At 46.6% G+C, this 24,063-nt stretch overlaps 1 protein-coding gene across 1 annotated transcript in view; it reads right to left on the bottom strand.

The window, feature by feature from the left end:
* Positions 1 to 1,879: 1,879 nt before the first annotated feature.
* LOC149325443 (calcium-activated chloride channel regulator 1-like) overlaps positions 1,880 to 24,063 on the bottom strand; it is a 33,804-nt gene continuing 11,620 nt past the window's right edge. Inside the window, exons 4-6 of the mRNA XM_089563427.1 lie at positions 18,854 to 18,960; positions 7,973 to 8,094; positions 1,880 to 2,012 (exon numbers count right to left, since the gene is read on the bottom strand). Coding sequence (XP_089419553.1) covers positions 1,880 to 2,012; positions 7,973 to 8,094; positions 18,854 to 18,960 — 362 coding nt within the window. The remainder of the gene's footprint in view (positions 2,013 to 7,972; positions 8,095 to 18,853; positions 18,961 to 24,063) is intronic.

The raw sequence follows: 24,063 nt of genomic DNA, 5'->3' as shown, positions 1-24,063 counted from the left end.
GTGAGAGTGCAGCGCTTTTCTGGCATCTTTTCTATTCAATCCAGTGTTTCTTTCCTTTCCCACAGCAAGATGGAGCCTCGCCAATGTGAATCACTTTGCGTCAGAGTACACCCAGAGGCGTTCGCAGTCAGTGCAGTCAAAGTTCACGTAGAATATAAATATGTAGGAGAGCGCAGTGTTTCGCAAAAGTAGACGCATCTGTAGCACTCACCTCGAGAGCGGCTATGAGGGAGCATCCCGTGCACGTGCTCGAGAACAGCGCCGTCTTGCTCAGCTGCTTGGAAAGGCTGAACCGCGTGGCGTTGTCCAGCGTGGCGAGTGGAGAGCGAATGGACCGGTCGCCCGTGAACATGATAAGAGCCACCTTTGCGTCACTCGGTATTCCACGCCAGAGCAGCGTTTCGAAGGCCCTACTCAGGGACTGCAACCGGCGGTCTCGCTGCATAAGTTGGTGATCGCTACCTCTATAGGAGCGGGTACACGTATAAGCACTTCTAAGCCGGCAAGTTAAAGTCTTGTAGGTCGAGCGCTTAATAGATGGAGTTCTCTAAAGGCTCTGACGCGCAGTCACTTGTGCAGAGTACAGGAACTCCTCTCACTCATCGAATTCCTCTCTCTCATCTAGTTCCTCTCTCTCATCTATACTAATGGTCTCTGTCATCTAATTCCAAGCTTTTTGGAGAAGCTTTATAAATAAACAATTGTAATATGTCTGGTGGCAGCACTATATACCGCTAACTTTCTCTTTGCAGTTCGTATAAAGTACACGAGGTGAGAGTGCCTTACAAATGCGCTTCAACCCATTTTTATTCTGCTGAAAATTTCTTTATCAAGTCATTTATCAGCAGGCACTGCTTCCATTGACAGACGTAATTCCTTTACATGTTACAATGATATACTACCTTTCGTAAGCTGCACCTTCCTTCTGAGTACTTGAATATTACATTGCTATTCGTTTGATTCACTCTCACGAATGTCTTTCTTTGCACTGTTGAGTATATTTTTTGTCTCTAAGCCTGTATTAAAAGGATATTGCTCCGGGCTACTCAGTCGCACATTCACGTCCGCCTTAATTATATAAAAGGTTACCTTGACCCACAAATCCGATGTTATAAGCATACCAGTCAATACCTTAAGAAAGGTTTGGTTTGGAAGAAAGGTTGTTAATCTGATTGGCTCACTAATGACTGCAAGCGAGCCGCAGTGGTGGCTCAGTGGTTATGGCGCTCGGCTGCTGACCCTAAGGAAGCAGGTTCGATCACGGTCGCGACGGTAGCATCTGTATGGAGGCGCAATACTAGAGGCCCGTGTACTGTGCGATGTCAGTGCGCGTTAAGGATCGAAGGTAGAAAAATTATCCAGAGCCATCCACTACGGCGTCCCGCATAAACGGCGTCGCTTTCGGGCGTAAACCCCAAAAAACCAAATCAAACTATTTACCGTAATTTGTGTAGCTGGTGGTCTAAAATCAAAACCCTGTTAATATTTATTAATTATGCATTCATTAATGGCAAAAAATCGTGTCTCCAAGGCGGAATTCTTGAAGTTGTCACTCTCCTCCTGTGAAGGGCTAAGATTTATGTGGAGTTACTGTACAAGTCGCACCCGCCCCTCCACACGCGCACATCTTAAAACATTATGACCTCACTTTAATGATAATAAATTTCTCGATAATTTCCCCACAGCCGGATTCGACCATGCTAGAGAAAGAAGTACTTTGGCTTAATTAGGTAAACGACACCCGAAGAAGAAATGGTTGACATTGCTCAAGGCCCTGGATGTAAATGCCGATATAAACGCGCAGCACGCATACGCTATAGATACAACAGTTTTGCAGTTTATTACTCCGAAAGGCAGCTGGTAAAAAAAAAATTAGAAATCACTGCGTATGAACGCTATAAACCTTTGTCATGTCGCCAATATCGAAGATGAAAACCATGCTGGTGGCTGTGGGGCGCTGCGTCACTGTGAAGGTGGTAGTCAGTGACTTCGTTAAGAGCGAGGTCTTCAGCCTGAAAGAGAAAAATATCGCCCTATAAGAATAATCAATACTTAAATAAAGAGAAAAATATCGCGGAACATGAAGACTGAATACCAAAACAGAGAGGGTTCTTAAGTTTGTTGCTGAGCCTGCAAATGTATTTTGGTATGATTTGAACAACAACGATAATAATTGGGGATGGAAAACTTTTTGTAAGCTAGCGCCATTGTGAGCAAGACTGCTCCTGAAGTGGATTGGGCGGCGCCACAATGAGGAGAAGTATCGAATAAGTAACACTTTTCTTTCGCCCTTTCTCGCCCTGAAACTTTTAGTAAGATGCTTAGTGAAATCCCCGAGGCTAGAGTGGATTGGTTTTCATCGGGCTCACTACACCCATTGTAGGAAAAAGGTTTCTCATATCTCCCCAAAGAACCCTCTCCTGTGCAAGCTGCGACCACTATATCGCTTCAAACTTCCTGGTCTCATCTAACATCTGACTTGCACCCGCATCCTGCTACGCATGCCGTCTCTTGGTATACTGTTCGTTATAATTATCGATTATCGATTACCTTGCCTCCACGTTACATGCCCTGTTCAAGCCCAATTTTCGACTAGGATGTGATTAATTCCAGCTTGTACCATCACCTAGTCTGATCTCTTGTGCCCTCTTAACATTACATCTATCATTTTCTTTTCCATAGCTCGCTGCGATGTCCTTTAGTTAAACTCAATTCGTTAGCCTCCACGTTTCTGCCCCGTAGGTGAGCACTGGTGAGATACAGCTGTTTTATACTTTTCTCCTCATGGATACTGGTAAATTGTCATGCATGATTGTAGAGTGTTTGCCTAATGCGCGCCGCCTAATTTATATTTTCTTGCAGACTTTAGAGTCATGGTGTGGATTTGCGATCACTACGATTCCGTAGTAGGTGGTATACCTTAGCACTTCGAGCGTGTCACACCGATAAGCTTTCCGCTGTTTCCTTTTGAGCCTGATGAATATTGCCGTACTTCTTTGCATGCCCAAATTTAGATCCACCGTACCGCTTTGCGTGACTATAGGTTCTCATATTGCTTTCCAATTCGACAACTCAGTTATAGAGCAATGCAATGTTATCCTCAAATCTATATATCAAACGGATTTTATGTTAATGTTTATCCCCTACTCTTCTCAATCCATGTCTCCGAATGCATTATATGAACACGTGGCGAACACTATCAGAGATAGTTCATGTTGTGGCTGCTTGCGTGACGCCCTTCCTGATTTCAGTTTTGGTCTATCATTTTCCCTGTGAACGGCTCGATGGCTCTGCCTTCCTTCGGAACCGATGCTTCGGTCATTATAGTGCCCAATGTATCGGCTACTTCAGAGATCTATGTGCAATTTCTCCGCTACCTCAACCAATTTATAAAAGGACACTGCTGATGACACTGATCTCTCTGGTTCTTAGCGCGTACAACTGATTTCTGCTTATGACTTTCTTCCTCTTTACAGCCTATAGGGGACCTTTTTTTTAGAGAACGCTCCCTTCTCTTCGTATAACACTTTCTCATGCCGACTAAATTAAGCTTATTTGTGAGCTCACAACACGGCCAATTCTATTCTATCTAGGTGGTTCGAAGTATTTACGCTTCCGCTTTTCTTCATCAGGTCTTCTGCCGCCTTAAAGAAATTAGTGCTATCCCGCATTACTACTCCACAGCGCAAAATGCCGGATGTCACTTAAGGCTAACGGCGTGGTGTGAAAGCGAAAGCATGCACGCGGAGTGTTCGCCCGCAGCTATGGCGTACTACTCTGAAGAAGCGGCGAGCGAAACTAGTCTGTTCGCGCCGCCCGAATGGAAGTTGATGAAGACGACGATACCTAAATTCGGAGCGACAGACTGGCAGTTTAGCGCAAGGGGTGTTGTGTTGCGGCGACAGTGTAGCGCTCAAATTAAGTGGGAAGCAAAGCTGATCTGTTCGTGCCGCCCGAATGGTAGTTGATGAAGATGACGATACTCAAACCCAGCGTGAGAAACTAACAATTTAGCGTTCGGGGTTTTCTCCTGCGGTAAAGGCTTAGTGCTCTAATGAAGCGGCCTGTGAAGCGGAACTCTTCGCGCCGGCCTAGCATCTAAACCCGCTTCTGAGGAAGTTTGATTTAAGTAACTTCATTATCATTTCTCTGCTGATGAAGTAAGGAGTGCTGTCAGTTTCTAGAAGGCGGAACGCCGAGCATTCCGACAAGTGAGCAATAATGAGAGCTTTCGCACTAATAAGAGAGTAGTTGTTCCTTAGCAACTACACAAGCAAAGAGATACGGCGACAGGGGAAACCGTTGCAGCTTTGAAAGTTTGTAGTTGCAGAGAAATTCCTCCTTGTTCAGGGACCGTGCCCGAGACCACCACCTATAGCTATGGCTGCACAGGGATTGATGCTAAAGAGCAATATTATCCCCTTATTACAAATGTTCTCTAGCTTGGGGTATCCCTGTGAACAGTGCGCTAATAACGTTTCCACTCGACCAATTCGATCTTATATTACCGTCTGCTAGCCGCTCTCGCTAGCTTCGATGCTAGAACGACTGCCCTGGACAAGCGGTTGCACTGGGTTCGATTCCCTGACCAGGTCGAATTTTTCTTCATCTATAAAGATTCTTCGAAAGCTGTGCAGTTTTCTTTTCTAGCTGTTCGGCTGCACTAGGGTGGATGCAAATAAGTCAATACTTGCTCTTTACTGAAACATGTCAATATTCTTCATAGTTTCCTGGAACAGAACCGCACATTCTGATGGCGAGGTCTATCAGAATGCACTGGTAAGAAGACTAAATTCTAAGAGGCCGGAACCCCTGCGACATGCTGAGAAGGTGGCTGAAAAATTTTGGAAAGCTTTGCAAGGAGACTATGTTCTGGGGCTGCCAGCCTTAACCTGTTATTGGAAATGGTAATGACGGTTTTGATAATTGCAGGCTAATCCATGCTTTACGACAACATGGCATAGAAGTGTAGTGACCCAAGTAGCAAGCTTGTCAGATAGCATACTGTTGTACGCACCTTTTACAGGCATGTGAACATCAGTTCTGTCGATACCGAATTCGAATTACAAGCTTAGTCTGGAAACCAACTGAGGGCATCATTATGCGTTATATTCTGGTCTTCTGAACGCCGTCGTGAGGTTACTATGTGGTATCGTACTCTCGAAGTTGCGTCGCTAGTCAATGATTTTATCCTCACTCGACTTTTTGGAATCGGCGCACGGCTTTGTTTTTTTGTCAGGCGTATGAGCATATCTATGAAACGCTTTTTGATATCAATATATGTACGGAAGTCGCATCTGGACAATGTCTATGAAGGTTCACTGGAGGCAAAGAAATTAAATGCGTCTCTTACACTGACACAAGCGCTACGAAAAATCGTACTTTTTCACGCATTTCTCTGTAAGGTCAGACTCAGATTCTTGGGTGCAACAAACGTGTATGCAAGCCGACCGCGCTGGAATTGTTGGCAAGAAGCAGTCCTAGAAGAAATAAACTGTATGGGCATATTCGCTAACTTCAGAAAAACGGCACTTAGTCTTCTCAACAATGTGTTACGTATGGTGATTTGAGCAAGTTAGAAAAACGAGGGCCAGTAACCGCCTTGGCCGCCGTGGCAGCCCCCGGGGTCCATGATCTCGACACTGAAAATGTTGTCCTGTGGCGCCCCTATAACTGATGGTTCCTCAGAGTAACGGACTGGTTTCCAAGAGAAGGCAAGCATAGCAGGGGTAGGCAGAGAGTTAGGTGGGCGGATGAAATTAAGAAGTTCGCAGTGACAGGGTGGCTGCCGCTGGAACAGGAAAGGGTTAATTCGAGAGATATGGAAGAGATCTCGTTCCCACAGTGGACGCAGTCAAGGTGATGATGATGATGGTGCCCGTGGCGGCATCTATTGACGGCGTATACAAGCCCCTACTGCCACATGCATGTCAGCTAGAAGCATGGGGTTTCCTCAGAACATACGTTTTTGGCACCTGTGATGGAAAGTGTTAATAGCGCACACAATGTTAATTCAAAAAGCAACAAGATGGTATCTTAGAGGAAGAACTGCGGCAAAGCCAGTCTGGTAAAGTCATGAGCTTTGTGGATGACGTAACGTCGCACGCAAAGCTCCAAAGACTGAAGACACATGCAAAATACAGCCATCATCATGATCATCAGCATGACTCTGCCTATTGCAAAGCAAAGGCATCTTCCATGTCTCTCAAATTAACCCTGCCCTGCACCAGCTACGGCCACCGTACCCCGCAAACTTCTTCATCTCATCCGCCCATCTAACTTTCTACCGCCCCCTGCTAGGCTTGCCTTATTTTGGAACTCACTCCACAGTAGGCCACAGCAAAGCCAATGGAAAAGTTCTGTTTCAGCTTGGTTCGTTTTGCCTCCCCAGCCCTTCTTACCCTTCACCGCGCTCTCGTTGCCGCTCGTATTGGCTACTAATTGTGGTAAATGAAATGTGTTGGATATTAGGCACAAGAATATTTACAGTTAACAATTTTCTTACAAACATTTCAGGGGAATATTGCTTCGCAGTGTGTTCTTCGCTATGACATTGCACAATGGTGTGTTTACGTGACTGTGGCTTCCTCCTGTGTCGGTTTCTTTTGTAAAGCCCCACTCCGGCTTTTCTAGGTATCTAAACGAAGTAAAACGATTCTGTCAACCATTATTATATATCACGAACCCATAAATCGGATGGCAGAACGATCAAAACTTTAAGCAGCCATAGCATCGGTAGAAACGATTTATATTCGGCAAATATATCTCAAACGCAAGGGGATCGGCTTTCATAGCAGTCAATGAGACACATATATTGGCAAGTGTGAAGCTGGTAAGTTCCGAATGCCTGATTTTATTTTTTTTGCCAACATTTAAAATGGTAATAAATTACCGATTAAATCCACGAAGATATGGAGGCTTCTAATCTGAACGCTGGGCAATGCGGAAAAGCTTGATCATGCCGTCATGGACGGTGTGACTTCTAGTTCTGCACTGTCTTCGCCCCACCTTGCTGGACGTGAAGGGATCCGGGCAAATGACGCTCTGAGAGATTTGCCTTCGAGGGTATACTTCGAGGGCATAGCCCTATGATCGTCTCACTCTTCGTCCTGCTATGTGTGTGTGTAAGAATGCGTTGTTGATTTCAAGATATCGGTGGCTCAGTGGTTATGGCGCTCGGCTGCTGACCCTAAAGACGCGGGTGCGATCCCGGCCGCGGCGGTCTATTTTCGATGGAGGTAAATTTCTAGAGGCCAGTGTACTATGCAATGTGAGTACACGTTAAAGAACCACAGGTGTCGAATTTTCGGTGCCCTTCACTACGGCTTTCCTCATAGCCTGAGTTGCTTGGGACGTTACACCCCAATAAATTAAATCAAACTTCATGGTATCACTAAAGAAACCTTTATGAACTCTTCGTTACGTGACTTGTAGCAGCCATGCCATTCATTGAGGGTATTGCGGATTCATAATCATATAAAATGCAACTCTTGTTCGCGGTATTTTATAAATCTTTTTGCTTTCCTCCTTGTGCTTCACTGCGTACCGAACTAACCCTGCTGTTTATGGCGCACTAACTGCAACTATTACATGATCACGTTCCTTTTGCATAAGCTTCTACGAACTACATGACAGGGAAATCTACTAGTAGCGCAGTTTATTAACCTCGCCACCAGTTCTTACAGTGGCACTCCAAAGGCGTGGGTTCGAGTCCTCGAGAGACTCGAGAGATAGCCTAAACCTTTTCGCTTGTTTCACTTTCACGAGTTTTCGCATGGCGTGGACGGACGGGCAGAACATCTACTGGCAAAGAGGTTAAAATGTTGCCATTAAATGCATTCCTACATTGAAAGGTTTCGGCATCGTGAGAGTAAACTCCAGACCATTGCCTGTAATATGCCATATCCCATGCAGCGAATACCGAACCTTTGGCTCGTGATTTGAAAATCATTTTGAGCTACATCCAACGTACCCTTTGAAATCCTCGCTTTGTGTGATAACTACCCACGTAGATTTCCCGCCGCAGGTCGAGTTGTGTTTGCCTGGCGGCCCTGCGTTGTCCTTATGAGTGGTGTTGTCGCAGAACGGCGCCACCTGCGCATATGATCGCCAGGTGTGACTTCTAAAAAACTAAGTATATTGATGATCCACGCAGTGCTATCCGCGACATACGACGTCGATGAATCGCCCTCTAAGATATGTCAGTATAAAAGAAGAAGATTACGACTTAACGATCAGTGCAACTCGTTCTTATGCATCAGAGAACACAAAATAAGGCATTCAGTTTGGAATCGAACTGTACCCACCCGCTCCGTAGCCAAACTGCACTCAAGGACACTGCTGTTGGACCTAGTTGGCGCATGGTAATACTACAGGCAATCGATGTGCGCAAAACATTAGACAATCAACGTTGATGAGAGCAACACACGGACAGGCGCAAAACACATAGGCCGTTGCGCCTGTCCTTGCTTTTCTCTCGTGTACATAGATTGTGTAATTTTTTGCGCACATCGATCGTCTGTACTATTCTCGTGCGCTCAAGAAGCTGACAAAATTAAGAATGCTCTACTTTTGCTAATAATGCGGACTAAGCGTGCAATACATGTAGACAATACATGCAGGAAGCACTGCAGAAACACCCGAAATAATAGCGAAACGGATGAAGTGCATTCCAGCGCCACCTAGCCAGGGTGGAGAAAAACAAAATGCGGGGATCGCGTTCTCACTGCCAGCTGTCACCAATGCTGTGACCGGTTCGCAACCAGTGATTGAACGGATGCCAGGCGGCGGTAGACAGTGGTGCATTATGGCGCACTGACAGCGCTGTATGACGTTGCTCTGTGAACCTCTTCAAGTACGACAGCTACTTGTGCCTGTGAACTGGCGGACAACATCAATTGACGTGTGTCATCCGCATGAACTTCGAATGCGGTCTAGAAACGAATTCCAGCGACATGTACTAGCGCCAGTGAAACTGCAGTGCCGAAACAAAGTCAGCGTACAAACATTATAACGAAAGATATCGCTTGAGCACATACTTGCGACTCAAAACCTAAAACACAATACAAGTTATGCCTATTGTTGTGTATAGAGGGCGTTAGTCTTATCATGCATGCGCTGTTCTTATCATACATCGCGAGCACCACCCACTTTCATGTCTAATTAACATCGTCACCGGAATAAACAGGGGTCATTTGGTGGCACGCCGCCGGCCACGAACCTTGGCGTCCTTGTTTGTTTTGGCGCCGATGTTTCGGCGCCACCACATACTGGCGCAGTCGACGGTCCGGTGGCTTGACGCTTGGCAGTTTTGACTACAGGATCGCGGCTCGTCACGCGGGAGGCGTGTCAGGCGATGGATTCGTTTACGCTACCGCCAGTGGCCCTTTTTCTGGAAGTACCTGGGCAACCGCCTGTACCGTGGCACCAGTGGAAGGAGGACTTCGAAATTTTTCTATAAGCAACAGGATTCGACGAGAAGTCCGAGATTAAGAAGAGGGCCATCCTACTGCAATGTCTAGGCGTTGAAGGTCGTCGGGTTTACCGCACGCTTGATCCAGGACCGAAGACCGCGGGCGCTGCAACGGATTCGCTCGACCAAAAGACTGGACAAACAGGTACCCCTGTTAACGTTTACAATGAAGCGCCCGCTTTGCTGGAACGCCATTTCGCAAGCACTGTGAATGTTCTTGTTGAGCGTCGCCGATTCACGCTGCGACGGCAGCTTCCGGATGAACCGATACGCGACTACATCACAGCCCTCCCACAACTGGCAAATACCTGTGATTTCGGCGGCTTTCTTGAGGCAGCTTTGCGTGACAAGGTTGTCGATGGCGTTTGAAGTGTGGAACTGCGACAGAAGCTGTTATTTAAAGGATCGACGCTTACGTTGAATGAGACAGTCGACATCCTGCGGACGTACGAAGAAGCAGTAGACGGCGCCCGACTGTTTGAGGACGATTACGATGCTTACCGAGTTCAGCGAGTGATGGAGGCAAGAGGTCCGCTGCTCAGGGGCATTTCCTCGTCAGGTCCGGGGCGCAAGTGCTACCGGCGCGGCTCAGATGGACGCCAAGCCAACTCGCGGGAATGTAAGGCTCGTTGGAAGCGTTGTGCAAGGTGCCACAGGGTTGGGCATTTTCAAGTAGTGTGTGAAGGCCGCGGAGAAGCAGAAGCGCGGACTGTTCGAGATGAAGACTGCATAGAGGTGTTGGTCGTGCTGACGGTGCCGCAGGCGGAACGGGGAACTTTGGTGCTCGATGTGTGCATCGAGGACGAATCAGTTCCGCTGCTGGTAGACACAAGCTCAGCTGCGTCCATGTTACCTCACCGTTTATACCAAGAAAAGTTCGCTTGTCGGTTTGACTTGGATCCTGCCGTGGCGACGCTGCGCGACTTCTCTGGCCAAAGGATTCCGGTCTTCGGTAGTTTTGTGGCAAAGACTGTGCACGGGAGTGTGTCGGCCAACGTTCGTTTCCACGTGGTTCCACAGGGCATTGCGTTATTGGGCTTGGATGCAGTGCAACAGATACGGTTACGCATTGATGGAGCATCCTTGGCTTGCTTGCAGACGACGGCGATCACCGAGTCGTTGCCCTCAGAATTATGTGAGTTTGCTTTCCTTTTTGCTGACAAATTGGGCGTGGCGAAAGACGTAGTACATGAAGTGAAGCTGCGAGCCGATGTGAAGCCCGTGGCAGCGAAGGTTCGTCGCCTACCCTTGAGGCTACGAGAGCAAGTCTCTAATGAATTAAGGTTTGAACAGGAAGGCATAATTGAGCGTGTGAACGCATCGGAATGGGTGTCGCCGATAGTTGTAGTGAAAAAAAAAGATGGAAGCATCCGCCTGTGCGTCGATTTGCGCGAAGCAAATAAAGCAGTTGTGGCGGATGGATCCCCACTGCCTAACACTGAAGATCTCTTGAACGAGCTTAATGGAGCCGCATGGTTTTCAAAATTGGACCTGGCATCCGCATACTACCAAGTGGAGCTGGTAGAAGGCAGTCGAGAAATAACAACGTTCGTGACGCATGAAGGACTGTTCCGTTTCCGCAGAGTATGTTTCGGCCTCGCCTCAGCCCCTGCTGCATTTCAGCGGATGATGCAGGAGATACTGAAGGGTTGCAACGTCGTTCTGTTCTATATTGACGATATCATTGTCTTCGGCAGGACGAAGGGGGAACACATCGGCCACTTACGTGAGGTTTTGTGACGGATTGCTAAAGCCGGCCTGCAACAAAACAAGAAATGTGTGTTTGAAGCGCAGGAACTGTCCACCATGTCAGTGCTAAAGGGCAGAGGCCCCTCAAGTCAAAAATGGACGCAGTTCTTTGCGCGCAGCCACCGACGGACATGGTTGGTCTGCGTTCTTTTTTGGGACTTCTGGGGTATTATGCTCGTTTTATTCCACATTATGCAAAGGAAGTGGAGCCACTGCGGCGGCTTCTTCGCAAGGGCCAAGAGTTCTGCTGGGACCAGAGCGCAGAGGACCGTTTCTGCAAGGCCAAGGCACTGCTGGCATCGTGCGGGGCTGTGGCCATGTTCGACAAAACGCTAGCTGTACAAGTGACTGCTGATGCCTCAGCCTATGGGTTAGGGGCTGTGCTGCAACAAGTTGTTGATGGTGAGTCACGCACCGTGGCATTTGCATCCAGGGCCTTGACACCACAAGAACGCAGATATTCTATACGAGAAAAGGAAGCATTAGCATGACTATGTGCTTGCGAGTATTAGCATGTGTATTTGTGGGGCCGAAAGTTCATTCTAAGGACTGACCATCAGGCACTGGTGACTTTACTATCCAGCAATGACACAGGTCGACGCCCCCTTCGAATAGAAAGGTGGTGTGTAAGGCTCATGCGGTATAATTTCACTGTACAATACAGAAAGGGAGAAATCAATGTGGTGGCTGATGCAGTGTCCCGGTTGCCCATGCCATCAGTGTAAGATGAGCCTTTGGAAGAAGTAATTGCTACAGTGTCAAGTGTTATTATAAAAATTCAACTCCAGGAAGCAACAGAGAATGACCCAGTGCTGCAAGAGGTGATGCAGTATGTCTTATCTGGGTGGCCAGAAAAAAAGCAGCTCGCAGAAAAACTGTTGCTGTTCACACGCGTACGAGATGAACTTTCTTTCTGTTGTGGAGGGGTTGTTGTTTCGTGCAGAGCGAATAGTGCCTCCAGCAGACCTGATATCTAAATTTGTTGCAATCGCTCACGAATCTCATCCGGGCATTGTCAGGACGAAACAACGACTGAGAAAGTTATATTGGTGGCCCAGAATGGATGATGACGTGGAAAATAGCATCAGGAGCTGTTCAGTTTGCAAAGCAGCAGACAAGTCTGAAAAAGCTGTGACCGGCCCCCTGCAGCCAGTGAAATGGCCAGAGGAGCCATGGCTTAAGTTGGGAGTAGATATTGTGGGGCCAATGGAACGAGCACCGCCCGACTGCAGGTTTGCAGTAACAGTCGTGGATTATCACAGCAAGTGGCCTGAAGTTTTTTTTTTGTTGCGTCTATAACTGCTGCAAGATGGTGGTTTGAGCTAGTTGGTACATCTTCAAAATTTCACCAGCGCTGCGACTAAGAACAAGAACAGAGAAGGAAGACAAGGGCAAGCGCTACTAACAACTGAAAGTTTATTTGAAAAAACACAGATTATATGCACACAACTGACAACCCAAAGCGCCTGCGCTTCCCGCAAAAAGCACGCAAAAGAAAGTTAAGAATCTAGATACAAAATTTCACTCTCATGTATGTTTACAGATGGTGTGCTAACGCACGTGACGCTGTTCTTGTGAATGTGATAGGCTTCACACCAGTCCCTAGTCAGCTGATCTGGATGTCTGAATTTTGAATGGATGTTTGAATGGTGCTCCTTTATCAAATCTGTCCCTTCATTACAGAGATCGTCATCTGAACAAACCCGGTGTGTCTAATAAAAAAATGCTTTCCACTGCTTAACAGGGCTAAGATTAAATTCAGACATCCAGATCAGCTGACTAGGGAGTTGTGTGAAGCCTATCGCATTCACAAGAACAGCGACACGTGCGTTAGCACACCATCTGTAAACTTACATGAGAGTGAAATTTTGTATCTAGATTCTTAACTTTCTTTTGCGTGATTTTTGCGGGAAGTGCAGGCGCTTTGGGTTGTCAGTTGTGTGCATATAATCTGTGTTTTTTCAAATAAACTTTCAGTTGTTAGCAGCGCTTGTCCTTGTCTTCCTTCTCTGTTCTTGTTCCTAGTCGCAGCGCTGGTGAAATTTTGAAGTCTATAACTGCACAATCAGGAGTCAAATTCTTGCTACAGCCTTTTGCACGGGAAGGGTACCCAGGCAGTGTGGTCACAGACAATGACCGTCAATTCATGTCTACATATTTTCAGGAACTTTTACAGGCAAGGGGCATTGAACATTGAGTGACGTCTTTGTATGACCCTCAGTGCAATGGCCAGGTCGAACGGTTCAATCGCGTTCTGTAGGAGTGCATGCCATGCAGACTGCAGCACTGGAGCGCAGGGCATTGAGGAAAGCCATCCTGGAGTACTTGAGTGTCTAAAGGGCTACACCACATGCCACAACAGGGGTGTCTCCAGCATTCTTGCTACACGGAAGGAGACCTCGAACTAAGTTAGATGTTGTTGGCCTTCCAGGGGACGGATTCTTCGATGAACCAGTGGTGCACATGGCAGACTTGCGACCGCGTGTCAGAAACCGACAACGAGTGAAAAGTTACACGGATGAAAAACGGGGTGCCAGAGATTCCACCATCAACAGAGGAGACTTTGTGAAAATACGGGAAGATATTGGCACGAAAAGCGAGCAGAAGTTTTCCTTGCCACTGGAGGTGAAGAAGTGTATAGGAATGAATTCATTTTTACTGAAAGACGGAAAGAAGTGGAATGCGTCGAAGTTGACAGTAGTTGCCTGATGGGGCCAACAAGATGCGCGGCTGTTGGCTGAAAAGGTGAAGGGGCATCGTGGTGCAGAGGTTGATTTCGAGACTGTTTGCCCTTCTTCAGGACTTCTGCAGGTCGCAATACTACGGTAGCAGCAGACACTGCAACAACCGCTGGTGATCGTCATGAGCCGGTACAGGATGCAGCAGAGGCGTATACAAAGCATCAAGAAGTTAGGCCGATTGCTGGTGCAGATTGTGGAGTGCCTGGCGGGCAACACACAGAGCACTGTCAACAGCAAGCAACCACTCTGCGGACGGAAAATGCGGCTGAAGAAGTGCCGCGAAGACCGCAGCGAAAACGTACAGTGCCGACACGGTATAACCGGAATACGCTAGTTAGTGTTCTGATTTCCTTTCTCCTGCCTCAAGCATTTTTGGAGTTTTAGCATGCGTTTTTCTATTTGTTGTTCTTGGGGGGGGGGGGGGGGAGATGTTGTGTATAGAGGGCGTTAGTCTTATCATGACTTTCGTGAAAGTGCTTGTATAAATTTGTTAACTTCGTTCTTGTTTTCTGCACTGCATGACTTGCTCCTTGTTCCTCGTTCCTTGTTGTTTTGAATTTCAAAAAGCTGCTTTGAGTAATTAGATTCACTTTGTTAAATCTGATACATGCAATGCCCACCTGCAATGGTCTCGACTAGAGACTGGCAGTATTCCAAATAAATAAATAAATGAATGCGCTGTTCTTATCATGCATCGCGAGCACCACCCACTTTCATGTGTACATAAACATCGTCACCGGAATAAACAGGGGTCATTTGGTGGCACGCCGCCGGCCACGAACCTTGGCGTCTTTTTTTGTTTTGCCGCCGATGTTTCGGCGCCACCACACCCATTTACACACCTTTTAGTGAAGTATTATCGGGGGCAAAAGTAAGTCACTCCCTCTGTAAGTCCCTGAAGTTTACCGCACTGCATACGGGCGCCACCTGACGACGCACTTCTGGTGTAGAGATCGGCGCACTGAGGCGCGGGTCGGTTCTCAGAGGCGGATCAGTGACGTTTGTACACAATAGTACACTTCGTTGGAAAGAACACCGCTTTTCTTGTCATAAAAATGCTTTGTTTCTTTAGGCAATCTTACAGCCACAAGCGGCGGCTATGCCACGAGCTGCCGGCCCTGGCCTTCCAGTGTCGGTCTCATAGAGATACGTTGGCTCGTTACCTCGTCACTTTGTTGCGTTGGGGTCCTCAGCTTTTGTCACCGCAAGTGACTAAGGTTTGGTTATTTTTGTCCATGTACTGCGTTCTCGTCGGCTCGCGCGCTTATTTTTTTTGCTATATTGGCTGCAATTCCAGTCCTAGATTTGACACTACTGCCCTCGAAAAGTCTCCACGTTGTTCTAAAAGAGTGCAGAGCACGTTAAGAAGTGCTCGGTAGGAACGCGCAAGCGCGAGAACTGCTTCACTGGCATCACAGTGCGAACGTAGGATAATAGAGTTACTTTGGTACTTGTATGCCGTTGTAACTGGGTGCCGATAGCTGTCACAAAGATGTTTAGAACGCCTGTGTGGTGAAGTTGGGTGTGACGTTACGATGACCGCTTTCTAGTTTCTACGTCAAAACATGTCGCATGGTGAACTCTCTTCAATTTCTAGCACCTGCAATATGACTGAATAATAATTAGTTATGTTGCATTGAATGGATAAAAAAATACATAGGAAATATTTGCGTTCATTATGAAGAAATCACCTAATCAAAGTGTACGTGGTAAGGCTCTAATGTCTGAAATATTGTTACGTCTCAAAGTTTTTCTTAAAGACAGGGTTACGCCAGGCGTACGACGACAGCTGCCGGCAGACTGAGGGCTTAGGGCGAGCGAGCCCGGCGGTATTCTTTTTGTTCTGTCCGCGAATCCTAGTTCGTCTTTGCGCCGTTACAATTTTCTCCCGCGCTGACAAATCTGCTGGGCGAACATTGCTGGCTGGGAAAAGTCGCCGTGATTCAAACGAGTGACGTTCGACATTTCAGCGTCCGTGCAACGGCGAGCAGTGGCGGTGAGGCGTGCAATCTAATAAATTGCGTAACTTATTCTGGCAAGAACCTCATAAGGTCCGTCGTAATAGGCCGCTATAGAGCTTATGGTGCAAGCAGCAGCTCTTGTACGGGAGAAAAACCAGGGCACATTGCCTGGAGCTCAAATGAAATGCTGCCGGCGATTATTAAGCTGGACGCAGACTAGGGGAGCTCCCGTCTTAAAATTGGAGTCGTAGCAGTGAGAAACGAAGCCACACAACTCCGTACCTTTCTGCAACACCTTAAATAAACCCCGAATAAGCATTATTGGTTTTAAAGACGAGCCGACCACGCGGTAACTCGGATTCATTTTAGCTCTTAAGAGGTTCAGAAGAGCACGGTTGCGGGCTAGTTGGTAATGCATTTAAAAGGAAGAAACAGCGCTAAGAAACACGGACAACACAAGAAGAAACGACAAACACTTGAAGACTATTGCTGGCCAAAATTATGTCTACGAGGCACGCCAATTGAGAAACTGCATGGAGTTTGAACGACGCAAGACACCGACACGTGAAAAGGCTAGGAGCACATTTAAACTGCCCTGTAGCAATAGGACGCCCTTTAAGGCCAAGTGGAAAGGTCCTTCAGAGCATATTGCCAGCATAAGCATCTTATCAATGCAAAATTATTAGTCGAGAACTGTGTGATAAAGTTTTGTGATGGAGAGCTTCAAAAGAAACATCGTGGAAATAGCCTTTACACATAAATAAGTTCAAGCTCGGCAACATCACGCTAGCTGCAGCAACAAACTCATGACAGTCGAAAGAGGCACGATTCATAATCGCCGAAAAATATTGATGATGCGAAGCTGGGTGTCGCCGCTTTCATGGGGGCGAAAAGGAGAGATTATAGACTGCTCGAACTGTGTCACGTTTGACGTGAGCTAGGACACCACAACTACTGCAAGACGCTAACGGGAAATATTCGCCGTTAATCATTATGAAACCTGTGCAAACTGTGCAAATTCGTGCCTCAAGCTGAAACGACACCGTCCTACTACGTGCGATTAGGAAGGAAGCCTTGCTTGGTTGTTTTAAAGCGAAATACGTGGGCTACTTCACCAAACTTATGTTTTCTTTCCATCAATTTCACGCAGTATTTTTTTTATTAGTAGAAAGCTTCCCTTTGTTATCTGAGAACTAGGTCGATAGTTCTCAACACAGATAAAATACTGAGTTTTCAGGTTTCGTTTACTTTGGAAACACTGGTGCTATCTGCACAGGCTCGCGTTTTTTTTTTTTCTGTGTGACAAATGAAACTTTTCCTACCTGTGTAACCTGGCAGCGAGTTGAGACTTGCGTAAGACAGTTTACATAAGCTTGAAGTCAGTGGTTCGAAACACAAAGCGAGCTGACAGAAGACGACCCATTCAGGTTGTGCTTGCAGTGATGTTTAAGAGGCCGAACGCTACCAAGTGTCCATGTCAAAACACAAAGCGCACAAGCTGAAACTGTTTTATTGGTTGCTGCCTACGGCTCTTCCATGCCGGTAACCTGATAAGTGTTCGTCTGCGTAATTTATTTTGTTAAGCGTGTCTGGCTGAGTCGGCCCACCCCGTCCAATAATGTTGAGTAAGCTCGATGCATTAAGCGTTCTCTAGACACGTACGGCGCATATCATCCGCACAAAACTTCCCTAGTCACTCTTATTTGAACCATGGAAAGACCACCAACGGTCGCCAGGAGGGTGATTCTGCGGTATTAAGCTGCCTTCTCTTCTCCGATATTTAAGATTTATTCCGATTATGAACACAGGTCATGTGAAAATTTTTTAAGCGTGCTTAACTGAAGCACAGTCGGCACCTTCGCTGTGCTGGCTTCTCTAGCTCGTCGCGATTCTTGTCGTTAACACTATCATCATCGTCATCCCTCCAGAGGCACAAGTCCGTCCCAAAATGATTTTGCTTTCGCAGCCTGTGCAGCGTTTTTAGAAGATGCTGAATTCCTTGCAAAAGCGGGAGGAAAGAAAGAAAGAGAAATTATTGAGGCCTTTCTAATTGCTAAGAACGCAGATCGATGTGTGAGCACGCCGTCAATTCACCTTTCAGACAAAGAAATCGAGTTTCTAGAAGGGAGCAATGCATACCGTCATTGTTAGATTTTCGCCTTCCTCTTAGTCCTGTAGGGTTCATGCGTCACTCTTTTAGCTTTCTATGTTTAGGTTCTCACTTTACACTTGGTTCATGTTTTAGATGGCTTTTGTTCACTGAGGAATGAGATTATTATTTATTTTTTAACTCCAATTTAGTGGCCTCATAGTTGTTTTTCCGCGTTTCTGTTCATTTCGCATTTTTTGCTCAGGTCTTAGTGATCTCTTTATTGCCTTTTACCATGTTCATGTTGGGTGTCATGCTTATCATATGTCTTCCTTTCGTTCTTATTATCTATGTTTCGTGGCGTGTTCGACATGGCGTGGACAAGCCCCGTGGCTCGCGATTTTCGCTTTATTCAGAAAAAAATTTCCGCGTGTTTCTGAGTCACTTGTGTGCTGCTAAGGCGCCTCTCCATTATCGTGGAATGTTTGGGACATTCAGAGGAGAGAAGCGCACGTGTTTGAAATGTTACGGATGGGTTGGGGTGTGTTGATGGTATCCACAAAGGGTATAAAAGACTGCGACAATCTTTTCGAATAAAAGTTGGAAGTCTGCGCTTGTGTTTTGTTACTGTGTTCTTGCTCGGTCCTTGTTTTTGTTCGCGCAGTTTTAACATATGAACAGCCTGTGGGGTCCTATACGCCCGACTGCTTCAAGTCTTAGAACTTGGCGGCGACATCTGGTGCCCACTTTTCGCGCACGTATGGAGGCAGCAGGTAAGCAGCGCATGGTTACAAGGCGGCTACAGGCTGAAGAAAAAAGTAATTGACGTTTGCATGCTTACCAAGCCATCGCCGCAGTATAGGGAGGAGTGGCGACCGTTGCCAGATACGCCGAACTGATCGAAGACGCCGTAACGATAGCGGGCCCACTCGTAGAGAAATTGGTGCGCTGCAATGGACAGTACCAAGAAAAATAACGCATTTAGTTTGCTTAACAAAAACGATGGAGTTAAAAATGATGCCTGCTGTTTCCATCATACTTAAAGAGATTTCAGAGTTCCTGTTCATTATATTTTAGGAGAAAGAAGATCACTTAGCGCACAACTTCCGATGATTTTATTTCTATAATCCTGAACAGGATCTAACATGATAAAGCATTCATTTCAATGTGTGCACCTCGTTCCTTCTCTGTTGCGATATTTTTATGAGCCTGTCAACATAATGCGCAGTATAGAGTTATGCTTCGCGAAAATAATACTTGTTAAAGTTGAGCTAGTTGATATAAAATGCAAGAGTTATCGCGGTTCACACTTTGATATTCGGGCTTTACGGGGAACTAATACGTCCACAAAGCAAGAACGATTAAGCGGTCAGAAACCAAGATTTTCTTTTCCCATCTTTAGATTTTTCTAGAGAGAAGGAGCATTGTTTCACGAAAAAAAAAAAACACACGGAGCACGTTTCTAGTAGGTCATCCTTGCTACAGCTTCGAGCGACTATGGCCGAGAAGCGCACTACCATTAGGACGTGTCTGCAGGCATACGAAACCATCGCCCACATATAGAAGACGAGCGTTGAGAACATCAGCTGCAACGTTTATTCGATACGTCTTGGATTGCCATTTGATGTTTTCAACCACAGTCTAGGGAGAAGGTCCTGCTGAGATGAAAAAATTCTTGAGCACTTTCATTTCATTTGATTTTCATTTTTATTGTACTTAGTTTTCCCTGTACAGAAAGCTAAAGGATCAGGGACAAAAGGTACTGTGTACCTCACACTAGGTTCCTGAACCACTGCTTTGTTCGGAAACAGTGCAATTTTCAGAACAAAAGGGCACCATATTGATGTAGTGGGCGCTCAATTTCCGTCTAGTTTTCATATTCTTTGCATATTTCTATTGTACTGTTGTATAAGAGATTATACTAGACGTACTAAAAGACGGAAATGGCGTGGAGCAGCCGTCTTTGAGAAACCAATCTTAAAGAGGCCCAGAAAGGGGCTTTTAAACGGGCTCTCAGTAATGTTGTGGTATGCTTGAGATGTCAAAAGACGGCGCTACATGAATATCCTGCAGTAAGAATTTTTTAATGTGCTTGTTGAAGCTGATTTGCCTGTACTCAAAATTTGAATTTCTCATTGTGTGCCTTTCGCACTTCACTCGTCGCTTCTGGCACGCTGAAAGGTCGACGCTGCCGTCGGGCCCATCACCGACGCACGCGGGAATTCCTCAGCGGGCGGAGCTTTCCTGACCCTCCAGAGCGACGACAGTGACTAGCCGCGGCTATGGTAGCTGCCTAATGCTCGAAAGAATCTTACCAACAGCCACATCTTGACCAATATACGCAGCAGCGTGCGATAGAGAAGGGTGCAAATTCGATGTAGAGGGCTCGCCAACTTTCGCGCGCAAATGTGGGTTCTCTGCATCGTTTAGAAGTGTATTATTTCGCTCGGCTGCTCACGACAACAAACAGTAGCGACTAGCGAGTTGATGTGCGCTTCTCAAAATGAATTTCACAGCTCCTGCAAATATAGGACTATTTTGCTTGTTCGACTTCTACCTCGTAAAGAAGAGTGTGGACATGCGAATTTCGGTAATATGCGCTGTCGGTTTCATTTAAACTAATGAAAAGGGACAAGCTTTTGTATTTCAAATTCTATACTTGGTTACAGAAACATAAAAAATGCCCCACCGCAGTGGCTCAGCGGTTACGGCGCTTGGCTTCTGACCCGAAAGACGCGGGTTCGATCGCGGCCGCGGCGCCCGAATTTCGATGCAGGCGAAATACTACAGGCCCGTGTGCTGTGCGATGTCACTGCACGTTAAAGAACCCCAGGTGGTCGAAATTTCCGCAATACGGCGTCCCTCATAGCCTGAGTTGCTTTGGGACGTTAAACCCCAATAACCAACCAACTAGAAACATAAAAATGCTATGAAAGAGTACCCGAACGAAATGTCATCCGGTTCAGAAATTCAGAAGTAATATCTGTTATTTGAAATTCAAGAGGATATACCCGCAACATGCAATAAAATTGCAGGGAACAGTTAATCTCTATGACGTGATAGCGTATTGATTTAATTTCCGTATATGCAGGAGGTCGATTTCTATTTCGCACTCATATATTCCCGGCAGTCATAAAACCCCTCTTGCGCAGCGGTGCGGCGATTTAGGGATGCGCCACTGCCCTGCCATGGCAGGTGCCGTTACCGGTGGGCGTTGTGCGATCCTAGTTGCTCTTCCCGACTGCAAAATCTTTAATGTAACTATGTAGCTGCCACATACCACGGAGGGCAGCATTGATCATCATCCGAGAGGCAGATTGTGATGACGCCGCAAGAAACGTCACCTAGGTGGACCACGTGCCTCCTAGGTTGCTCTGTGGGGACTACCTGACAGAGCCATACTCGGGATTTTTCGAGTATACATCCTCCTTTTCTTTTCTTCGCGCCCTGCTGCGCCTTAGCTTGAATTGCAGGGCATAAAGTTTGCAGTTTTTTGGAAGCCGGAAACATGACACGAATGCTATACCTGCCAGCAACTTTTTTAATCCCTTGTGAAAGTCGATGCACAGACGGTACTATCACGGGTTGGTTGTGTTCTTCTTTCTTGAAGAACTGAAGAAGCAGGCAGTGACACTTCTTCAGAGCCACAACCTTCTACGTCTAGCGTCTTCAATGAAGGCAGCCTCGGCAACTCATCTGGATGCCTTTTTCGGCGTGAAGACGCATAAGGTATGCCCTTCCGTTGCATCATTTCGGAGAACAACTCGTGGTAGGATACCGCAGGATGCTATACGATGCCGGACAACTTGTTAATCAGGTGCGTCCATTAATGCATCACTGGTGGCAACGATGAAAAATGGTTTATTGAAAGGTACGCTGTGTTCCTTGAATCCTTCTTAAAATTTCTGTCGTTCTATTTGATATCTACAGTAATTGGTTATGGTGACAGTTTCTTCGTGCAGCGAGCTGGGGTGCGCATTTGGTCAAGGGTAGCTCCTGCTCTTAGTGACATGTTCTTAAGCTTTGTTAACAAGAAGGTAGATCTGCATTCAGTTGACCTGTTTCGGAAGGCCTTTCGTTACGTTGATGATACTTAATTATCGCCTACAACTTTGACAGCTTCGTACACAGGGTAATATACATAGTTAATTTGTTTAAGGATAGCGGTATGGGCCTCAAGTTCACGTACGAGGTTCCAAATGGGGGAGGGTTGCAGTTTCTCGACTTTCGATGACTGAGAACACGGACCATCTTTGTTGGAGTTACCGTTCGCGTTCCGTGATAGGCTTGTTAAAGTTTGCGTCAGCCGCCGCGGTGGATCAGTTGTTATGGCGCTCGACTGCTGACCCGAAAGACGCGGGTTCGATATCAGCCGCGGCGGTGGAATTTCTATGGAGGCGAAATTCTAGAGGCCCGTTTACTGTGCGATGTCAATGCACGTTAAATAAAACCCCAGGTGGACAAAATTTCCGGAGCACAGGACTACGGCGTCTCTCATAGCCTGAGTCGCTTTGCGACGTTAAACCACCATAAACCAAACCAAATTTTGCGTCAGCACACTCGAAGCTCATCAAGGATGGAATCACCGCCTCGCGTTTAAAGTGAGCTGCATCGAAGTCTTGCCACCATCGCATCAAGGAAAGTGTTGCTTATCAGGTGGAAATCCTGGTTAACAGCGGATATCCAGGTCTCGTGATCGGTAGAACCAGCGAGAAGATTATTCGCTTGGTAAAGGGCCAGTGAAAAAACGACAAGAAAGGACAACAAAGCAAACCCGTGATAGTACCGTCTGTGCATCGACTTTCACATGGGATTAAGAAAGTTGCTGGCAGGTATGGCATTTGTGTCATGTTTTCGGCTCCCAAAAAACTGTAAACATTATGCCATGCGATTCAAGCTAAGGCGGAGCAGGGCACAAAGAAAAGAAAAGGAGGATGTGCTGTCAGACATATGTCACGGTACGTCGCGTGCAAACTGGGAAGAGTGTACAAGATCCCCCTGTCGTGCTCAGAAGTGTACTTAGGCCTCAGTGGCCGATGTTTGAATGTGCGGTTGATGTAAAATGCCGGAGATATGGAAAAAGTCTACACTTCAAACAATATTGTTCTTCATTGTCGTAACTGCAGCAAGCGCAAGAAGAAATGTTCTAACCTGTTTTCCAAAACGTCTGCTCTTTTTCGTCACCGAGATCGTGTAACGCGGGAGATAGTTGAAGCCTATCATATCGCAGAAACGGGGCATAGGTATGTTAGTGTTCCTTGAGTTGGATTGTATAGTAGGGAGATAAGTTTTTTGAAAGAGCGAGTGAAAACCTTGTGTTATACTTTGCCTGCACATCGGTGACATGTGGCGTGCGATTACTCTGGGTTTGTTTTGGGTTTTGTTGTATATAGAAAAGGTTCTGAATAAAAATTCTTGTAGTTGCGAGTAAGCTCTGTGTCCCCTCTGTGTCGCTGTTTGTTAGCGCCTGCATTTTTCATAATGAACGTATACCAACTAGTTTAGTTTTCTGCCCTGTTGCAAGTCATTCTTCATGTCTGCAGCTAGCGGGGCAATGTATTGTTGACCGCGCCTCAACGCCATCAAGGAGCGCCGCCATACCCCACGCTTTAGCGATGGCCCGGCTTTTGCAGCCTTGGTCGTGAAGTTGCAGTTCGGCGGCAGTGCGCTAACCACACCTGTCTACGGAACGTTCTCTGCTCTCTGCTTTTGCAGATTTTCTGCACGGCGCATCCTGCGCTACCTCACAACGAAAACCCGTTCGCCGTGCTCCAGACAGATAGCATTCTGGAAGCAAGATCATCGTTTGCAACGCCATACCTACGTCACGGAAATCTACAGGCGAAGAGGCTATCAGCGCTTCCGGGGCCATTCACGACTTAAAAAGGCATCCTCAACGAGCCCACCACGCAGTTCGGCGGCAGCGCGCTAACCACACCTGTCTAAGGAACGTTCTCTGCTCTCTGCTTTTGCAGGTGAGAATTCCAGACTGCAACTGTTTCTACCCTGTGTATTTTGTCTGTTATTGTGGTGCACTGCTGCTGAATACTG

This window comes from Amblyomma mixtum, chromosome 10, assembly GCF_055824585.1.
Source record: "Amblyomma mixtum isolate Tamu chromosome 10, ASM5582458v1, whole genome shotgun sequence".
Taxonomy (NCBI): Eukaryota; Metazoa; Arthropoda; class Arachnida; order Ixodida; family Ixodidae; genus Amblyomma; species Amblyomma mixtum.
This window is presented reverse-complemented; position numbering and strand designations above follow the sequence as displayed.